Source organism: Lactuca serriola, chromosome 8 (genome assembly GCF_051521515.1).
Source record: "Lactuca serriola cultivar US96UC23 chromosome 8, Lser_US96UC23_V15, whole genome shotgun sequence".
NCBI lineage: Eukaryota > Viridiplantae > Streptophyta > Magnoliopsida > Asterales > Asteraceae > Lactuca > Lactuca serriola.
Genome location: NC_136415.1, coordinates 136,969,629 through 136,978,993, shown reverse-complemented (window position 1 = coordinate 136,978,993; position 9,365 = coordinate 136,969,629). Strand labels below are relative to the sequence as shown.

General features: G+C 33.1%; 1 protein-coding gene across 2 annotated transcripts; it reads right to left on the bottom strand.

Moving 5' to 3' along the window:
- Positions 1–1,167: 1,167 nt before the first annotated feature.
- Positions 1,168–3,146, bottom strand: LOC145070078 (Tetraspanin family protein). Of its 2 annotated transcripts, none has more exons than XM_079016999.1 (6): positions 2,695–3,146; positions 2,297–2,396; positions 1,970–2,050; positions 1,781–1,885; positions 1,485–1,694; positions 1,168–1,388 (listed from the first exon to the last, which is right to left on the bottom strand). In XM_079016999.1, exons 1-6 carry the CDS (start codon positions 2,997–2,999, stop codon positions 1,359–1,361), a joined length of 831 nt encoding a protein of 276 aa, XP_078873125.1. In that variant the 5' UTR covers positions 3,000–3,146; the 3' UTR covers positions 1,168–1,358. The 2 variants fall into 2 exon arrangements, with proteins under 2 accessions (XP_078873125.1, XP_078873126.1); XM_079017000.1 differs by having other exon boundaries at positions 1,532–1,694; positions 2,695–3,140.
- Positions 3,147–9,365: the final 6,219 nt, after the last annotated feature.

Below are 9,365 nucleotides of genomic sequence, written 5' to 3'. Positions count from 1 at the left end.
AGAAAGGGGTTCAACAAATTCTTCTATCCTAACTTTACTTGGGTTTGGGAAACAAAGTATGTGTGCAACATAATTTTACCATGCTTAGTGTAAACATCTATCAATTTGTGATTAGGCACGAATGTACTCAAGTGATTAATATCACTATCACTAGCCAAGGCATACAAACCAATGTCTAAATCTGAAAATGGTTTTTTGAAGTGATAATATAACAACTTACCGTCCTTGACTTGATGAAGCTCCTCCATTATTTCATCAATGTCGAGAACACATAATGTATCACTATCTAAAAGATCAACATATTTGACTTTTCCCTTCACGTATTTTCTGTCCGGAAACTTTGTGAACTCTCCACTATAGTGCAACCTGATGGAGAACACAGTCAGGTGACCACCTGTGTGTAGAGAAAAAATTAAACTTAACTCTCTTACATTTATGTTCTAAAGTGAATGTAACGAACCAAAAATTCTATGCTTACTGTATGCTTCATCAATGTTGATTTCATCCATATTTGCTCTAATCTTCCATCTAACCATCATAACTTCATTAAAGGTTTAGGGTTTTCCAGAAGAGGGTGATCCATTTTGGAGAGGGTTTTGACGTGAGGACGAAGCCGATCGGAATAGGAATAAACTACTACACTCTAGTTCATATTAGGCGCCATGTTTCAAAAGACAAAATACCCCTATCGTGCCAGACATGTGGGGCAATTAACAGAGACAATGGCAAATGGACGTAGGGACCAAACGCGTATTAAAAGCAAATGTTAGGGATGTCCAACATGCAAAATAAAAAATAGGGACCAAACGCAATTTTTTGCAAACCACATGGACCATTTTAGTAATTTGTTCAAAATAAATCCACTTGGTTGCATAATTTGGTGAAGATGTGTAAGTTTTTTTGCTTAGAATAACTGAATAAGTCATTAACCCTTTTAGTCAATTCAAGTTTCTAGAATAAGTCATTAACCCTTTTAGTCAATTCAAGTTTCTTGAGTGGACTAATTGTGCAGGAATGTGCACCAATCTCTACAAGATACCATCACAAGAGTTCATTAAGAGCTTCTTTGGCATCCCAATCAACATGGTTCCGAGTAAGTACAGTCACCAATACAATATAATTGTTCTATTTAAAATCCAAATGTAATAATGATCCAATATAAATGTCTAGACAAATGTAATGAGGTTTAGAATTCAAATCAAAACACATTCACACACATGACACAACATGCTATATTTCTATACAAACTAAATCCACAGGTATTGAAAAGACTGTAACTTCTCCTCACACTGATGCATGAACAAAACTGAGACAAGTCGCACCTTCACCATAATATTCAATTGCTTCCGATTTTTGGTCTACTTGCCATTACTTGTACTCAATCCATACTGCAAAAAGCCAAAAACAACCAAATTAATTTCATAATAATGTAAATTCTAATCTATGTATTTACTATTTTACTATATTTAGAATTAGCAAATTACCTTTTCTCTCATGCGTGAACTCCATATATCAGAATGAAAAGCTTTACCTTCACCACTACCTGAGACTGATGTTTGGGTAGATTTTGGGTTCAACAGAGGCTCCCAAGCATTCCCTCTCACATCAGAATCTCTTTCAATGTCATCTTCATCATATTTCATCTGTGAATTCACCATTGATCGCAACACTACAGCAAGCAACAGACATACAGCCTGAAAAATTCCCAATCAATTTGTAAGTTTTACATGTGTTGATACATTAACAAGAAAAGTGATCAATGCTGCATGAAGAAACTTACCTGAATTACAACAACAGTAATGCCAACCCATTTACAAAAGTCAATATTTGCTTCAATAAATTCTCGAATTCTATCAATTTCTCCTGTTTCATCCGAGGGCAGATCCTAACAAATTTTGTGGTTAGTTTAGTAATTTTGTAGCGACATATGTATAAATTTGTAAGTGATTGATTCATCAGAGTATTATACCCTTTCCCAATGATGGTCAAGTGCAATGAACAGAATGAAAGCCACCTCCAATAGGATGAATATAGTTTTCAGAAGAGAATACTGCAATTATTTATTTAAGGAAACAATGATCAACATTAGGCATACTGATTACATAAATTGTAATCATTTTCTACTTGTTAAATAAAATCTTGTTCCAAGTTTCCAAAGATGAATCGGATTGAAAAACATAAGCTTTTATGGTCATGTTTCTCTGTAATCCTTGTTTGATGTGTGTCATTGAGATGAAGATTATGGGAAAAGAAAACATATATAAATTTGAGAGTAAAAAAGACATGAAAAGGATACGAAACATAGGCAACATCCATTAATAGCTTCAGCTGCAATATGACCTGTGCAAGAGATGCAGCATAGCGTAACACCCAGTCCCATAAATGCATATATGAACCTGCCATGGAAATGGCGCCAGATGATCAACAATTTAACATATGAATTGATGTTCTAGTCAGACCCACGCCTAAATAAAACAGAAATCCCTCTATTTTCATTATGTTTGATTTGATCAGAAGCCAAACTAGTGAATTTGAAACGAATGTAATTCACAATTCATCACCGATAAACGATCAAATTTATACAAACAAATCAAATTTAATATAAGCATTTGTAATAAATACATGAAGAATGAGAATTCCTAAATCTATAATATCTAAATTTCAGGAAAGTACTTGTTGAAGATTAGAAATTACCACGGCGAAGGACTGGAGCTATCATCGACTTTTATCCGTCCGCTAGTACCACTGATTACGCCAGAGACAGAATTATGATGAATCACTTGCTCTGAAACCCTAGCAGTGTTGAAAATCGTTGAAACAGTATCAGAAGAATCCGGCGAAGGAGCTGAAGGTGGAAGGGGAGGGATTGGCAAGTGATTGTTCCACTGATTTAGCATATAAGCAGAGTATAGAATAATCGAAATTCCAACAAATAATTGGAATAGATTGAGGAATTTGAGAATGAACGCAAGACATGTATGGCAACATGTCCTTCTCATTTCTTCGTCAAAGCCTGGAACTGTGAGTTGATTTCGCTGAGAATCTGTGAGACTTCAAAACCCTAACGTAGGAACCCACTCCTGTGCAGTCCTGCTTTACTCATCAACATTCAACCATCTTTTGACTTTTCTTCCTGGCAGTTCTCAACAACAAAAAAAATTAATATAAATAATACGTATAAAATTTGAAGAGAATAAAATATACGAATTGTCATCAACACACGACACAAGGGTAAATAAAAGAGACGAATTGTCCATGTCAACAATCGATTAATCTAATATAACACTTAACTAAAATATATATTACTTTTTCTTATAATGAACACTATAAAATTATTGTAATTAAATAATATAAGTAAAGTTTTATAAAACTAATACATAGAGGGATTGCTTTTGAAATTTTTTAAAAAAAAATCAGAAAAATGGAAATATATCTTGAATATTTTTTAGTGTTAAAAATGAAGTTAGTTTTGGGGTTGTTTTTGTTTCTGGTTTTTGAATAAACTGGAAAATTTGTTTGTGCATCGAACCAAAACTTACTTTAAAACTAATATGTATATGTAGTTCCTTATTGGTGTATATGTACTTACTAGTTTATAACCCGTGGAAATCACGGTTATAAAATTAATTAAATTAAACTTTCATAATAAAAATATATAATTATTAGTCAATTGTTTTAAATAAATGATTTTAAATAAATTATTAATTAAGAGATATATCAAATTTTTACAGTTATTATAACTTCAAATTTAACATATAATTAGAAAATATAAATGTGAATTTTGAAATGGTTGCCTAATATATTTACATGACACATGACATAATATTAATGAGGACTTGTATTAAAGTGACACTTGTCACAATGAGATGAAAACTATTCATTTATTAGAATAGGGACTTATTGGTGTGTAAAAATGAAAATGGGTAAAAGAACAACCAAAAACTCAAATAATTTTAAAAACCTGAAATTTTTGAAATTGCAAAGAACCAAAAACAAAGAAACCTCAAAAGCAAATGAAAAACTAAACAATTTTAAACACTAAAAAATATAACCAACATATGATATTTTGCTAAAGAAGATCTTACAACTTAAATAAAATTTAAATCTCCATAGAATATTTGGTGACATGTCATTAGCCAATAATATTAATATTAAGAAAAACATCATAAATGGTCTTTGTGGTTTTTCAAGATTTTCACATGGTTTAAAAACATCATAGATGATCTTTATGTTTTCAAAATTTTTGATGATTGGTCTTTATTGCTAACTCCATCAAGTTTTGTCCGTTAACCGAAAGACATTTTCGTCATTTCACTACCACAGAGACCATTTATGATGTTTTCTCTTATTTTTTAAAAAATGAAATAATATGCAAAGGGGGTCCCACCTCTCTCTCTCTCTCTCTCTCTCTCTCTCTCTCTCTCTCTCTCTCTCTTTCTCCCTTTCAACCCTCCTCCTTGAAGAAAATCAAACATACACACTCTCTTAAAGTTGAACCCTCTGCATATCCATCATTTTTGACATGAAGAAGAAATTAGGATTCTTAAACCCATTGCAAATCCCCAGAAAAAAACCCAAACACCATTTCGAATCGATCAAACCTGTGTTGATGGATGTCACAAAATTGTACGTGAAGAACAATAAATTATGGGTGTAAGACATTCAACATGTGGCGTTAGTTGTGGTGAAACCCCCAAATCACTATGATCACCATCGCCTTCAGGAGAAGACACTCCATGATTATTGTTTCTATCATAGGTCTTCTGAAAGTCCATATCTGCTTTCAAATCGACTTTTCCAGCACTCAAAACCTCATCTGTAATCGTGTTCGGAGAAAGCATCCTCCTGGCGCGAAGATCCATGACTGAGACTCCACTTGCAACATGATCAACCGTTAATCCCTAGGGTTCTTGCTTTGTCAGTGCGTATCCGGATTGCTAGTTTGAACGGAGTTGGGTCGAGCATATCCAGATCTTTGCCGGTGAACATAGAAATGCGACTTGCTTCAGGTGAAAATGCCATCAGATATTGATTTATGGAAGATACTTATAAAAGATAATAGTGTATTTACTTACAAAAAGCAATGGAAACTTTGTATAAACCACAGTTGGTTTGAAGCCAAGCACTATAAAAAAAAACTAGATTTGATTGTAGCACCACTAGAACCTGAAAAATTGGGTGTGTTCCTTGTTGGAAATCGTAGAAGATGAGATAGGTGACCGAAGAGGGAGACGAGGGGTGGGGATGAAGGTTTGTTTGGATATTGGGTATGGATGAACACGATTTTGAAGATGGAACATATATGCAGTTTTTTAATTTTTTGAAAATCTAGATTTTGTTGACTTACGCTAGATCAATTTTTTTTTTTACTTTTGTAAATCTAGATTTGGGTGTAGAGGTGGGTAAGTTCACCGAAAAGAATGATATGGTTGGTGGAGAGAGAGAGAGAGAGAGAGAGAGAGACCCCTTTTGTATATTATTTTATTTTTTATAAATAAAAAAACATCATAAATGGTCCCTGTGGTAATGAAATGACGAAAATACCCTTCTTTTAATGGACAAAACTTAACGGAGTTAGCAATAATGATCATGTTGACTAAACTTTAGATCTGGAAAAACCACAAAAACCATTTATGATGTTTTTTCTAATATTAATAATAATAACAATAACAACAATACTAATAAATACTATTTTATAAGGATATTTTTGGTATTATACAAAATTAATGGTTTATTTTAGGGAAAAAAAATTGGTTTTGCAAATAAATGGTAACATGTCATTAGCCAATAGTCTATAGTAGTTATTATCTTGAAAGAAAACTTTCAAAATATATATAATACTTCTCTCTCTCTTTCTTTCTCTCTCTCTCTCTCTCTCACACACACACACCCACACCCCCCCCCCACACACACACACACATATATATATATATATATATATATATATATATATATAGGAGCGTTTAATCGAGAACATTTCTTATTGTGAGAACATTTGAGAACAAATTTTGACCACATAATTTTTTTAAAATTAAAATTATCATATAATATTAATATAAACCATGTAATAAGTAAAAAAATTTAAAAACTCACTAACCAACACAACTCACCACCCAAACAATACTATCCACCACCACCACCCGTCACCGCCACCCACCTCCACCACCCATCACTGCTACCCACACCCACCACCCAACATCATCACCAACATCCATAACCACCAACCACGACCATCATCCACCAACACCACCACCACCCATCACCACCACCCGCCACTACCACCCACCACAACCACCACCCAACCACCACCATTATCCACCTCTACCACCCATCACTACCACTCACCCACCAGTATGACCACCACCACCTACCACCCATCACCACCACCTGCCACCACCATCACCCCCACCTACCACCCACCAAAACCACTACCCAATATCATCACAACCACTCATCACTACCACTTAACCACTACCCACTATTATGACCACCAACTACCACCCACCACCCACTCCCCCATTTACCACCCAACAAAACCACCACCCACTACCATCACCACCACCCACCACCATCACCACTACCCACCACAACCACCACCCACCCACTACCATCGCCACCGACCACCACCATCACCTCCACCCACCACCCAAAAAAACCACTGACAACCACCAACCACCACCCATCACAACCACCCGCCACCACCACCCCACCCATCAGCAACCAAAACCACCACCACCACCACCACCAATTACCATCACCCGTCTCCACCACCCATCACCATTGCTTGATACCACCACCTGCCACCCATTATAATCACCACCCCATATGTCATCCCTACCACCCTTCACCACCACCACCACTTGCCACCTACTCCACCCATTATAATCACTACACACCACCACCACTCGTGATTATGTGTATATAATCACATATGATTATGTGTATTTAATCACATATAATTTATATAGAAAATATTATTTTTTGTCCATATAAATCATGTGACTAAATACATATAATCACATGTGATTAGATATATTTAATCAAATGTGATTAGATATATTTAATCACATGTGTCATTATCGCGTTCTCGATTCAATAATTATTTTTTGTCAACTTTAATCATATGTGATTAGATACATATAATCACATGTGACTATATGTATTCAGTCACATATGATTTATATGAACAATATTCATTTCTGAGTTTTCGTTTCAATAATTTTTCACATATTTAATCACATGTGATTATAAGTATTTAATCACATATGATTAATGTGGACACAAATTTTTTTAATGTTCTTGATTCAATAGTTTTTCTCGTGTATATAATTATATATGATTATATATATTTCATCACATATGATTTATTGAATCAAGAACATGAAAACAAATATTTTTCACATAAATCGTATGTGATTAAATACACAAGACCAACTATTGAATTAAAAACGCAAAAATGAATATTGTCCACATAAATCATATGTGATAAATACATATAATCACATGTGATTATATGTACCTAATCATATATGATTTATGTGGACAATATTCCTTATCAAATCACATATGATTTATATTGATAATATTTTTTTTCGCATTTTTTATTCAATATTTTTTATTATCTATTTAATCATATGTGATTGTATGTATTTAATCACATAGGATTAATATAGAAAAAAAAATATTGAATTGAAAATGCGAAAATGAATCTTGTGTACATAAATCATATGTGACTAAATGTACACTATTAAACGAGAATGCAATAACGAATATTGTCCATATAAATCATATATGATTAGATACATATAATCTCATGCGATTAAATACACAAGAACAACAACTGAATCGATAACGCGAAAATGAATATTTTCCACATAAGTTCTATGTGATTAGATACATATAATCACATGTGATTATATGTATTTAATCACATATGATATATGTGGACAATATTTATCTTTGTGTTCTCGATTCAATAGTTGTTCTCGTGTATATAATCATATGTGATTATATGTATCTAAGCGTATATGATTTATATAGACACCATTATTTTTTGTCCATATAAATCATATGTGATTAAATACATATAATTACATGTGATTATATGTATTTAATCACATATGATTACAGTTTACAAAGAACAATTGTTGAATCAATAATGTGACAATGAATCTTATCCATATAAATCATATATGATTTGAGGTGGACAAGATTCATTTTTTCCTTCTCGATTCAATAGTTGTGCTCATATACTTAATCACATGTGTTTATACATATAATCACATGTGATAAAATACATGAGAACAACTATTAAATCGACAAAGTGAAAATGAATTGTGTCCACATATATGTGATTAGATTCATATAATCACATGTGATTAGATGTATTTAATCACATATGATTAACTTGGATAAAGATTTTTTTTCATGTTCTTGGTTCAATATTTGTTATCGTGTATATGATCACATGTGATTGTATGTATCTAATCACATATTATTTATATAGACAATATTCATATTTTTTCAAATAAAATCACATGTGATGAGAAACATATAATCACATCTGATTAAATGTATTTAATCACATATAATTAAAGTGGAAAAAAACAATTATTGAATGGAGAACGCAAAAATGAATCTTAACCACATAAATCATATGTGATTAGATACAAATAATCACATGTTATTATATGTATCTAATCGCATATGATTTATGTGGACAATATTTGTTTTCGTGTTCTCGATTCAATAGTTGTTCTTGTGTATTTAATCACATGTATATGTCTCCTATCATCAAGAGTTCCACAAAGCACGAAGCAAGCAACATCCGGGCATCGAATGACCCCCATTAACACATAAAGCCAATCTGGCATATACTTCCTCTTGCTCTATTCCCAACTCAAAAGACATTTCTGACTCAGGCAATCCTACCTTTCAAGGTATCTAACTACTCTACTCAACACATACTCAAAAGCACATCACAGATAGCAGCAACTCAAAGGCTAAGGAATCACAAATCAGGAAACTCTAGTCCAAAAATATGTAATACCTAGCCTATCTCTAGCATGCATAATATCTCATAAATATCTCATAACATAAAAGTAAGGGTATTTTGGGAAATCATCGTTCGGGCTCTGGCTGATTGTACACACTACTCCAACTCGTTTTCTCTTAAACTCTTTCTTATTTTTAGAAAGAATTATCTCTTTTGAAAATCTTCTCAAATCCTCAATTTGAGTTCAAACACACCCATAGGTGCATCCGAATCCCTCAAACCAAGGCTCTGATACCAACTTGTAACGACATAAATTTTCGACCAAAAATTTCATTTTTAAAACACAGTAAACCACATGTCATGTTTTCTT

What these genes read in the sequence shown, in the direction of transcription:
- LOC145070078 (XM_079016999.1), bottom strand. Translation starts at nt 2,999, where the DNA reads ATGAGAAGGACATGTTGCCATACATGTCTTGCGTTCATTCTCAAATTC. An exon ending in AGCTCCAGTCCTTCGCCGTG is followed by an intron (nt 2,397 to 2,694) that starts GTAATTTCTAAT and finishes TTTCCATGGCAG; the next exon opens with GTTCATATATGCATTTATGG. An exon ending in GTTCACGCATGAGAGAAAAG is followed by an intron (nt 1,389 to 1,484) that starts GTAATTTGCTAA and finishes GGCTTTTTGCAG; the next exon opens with TATGGATTGAGTACAAGTAA.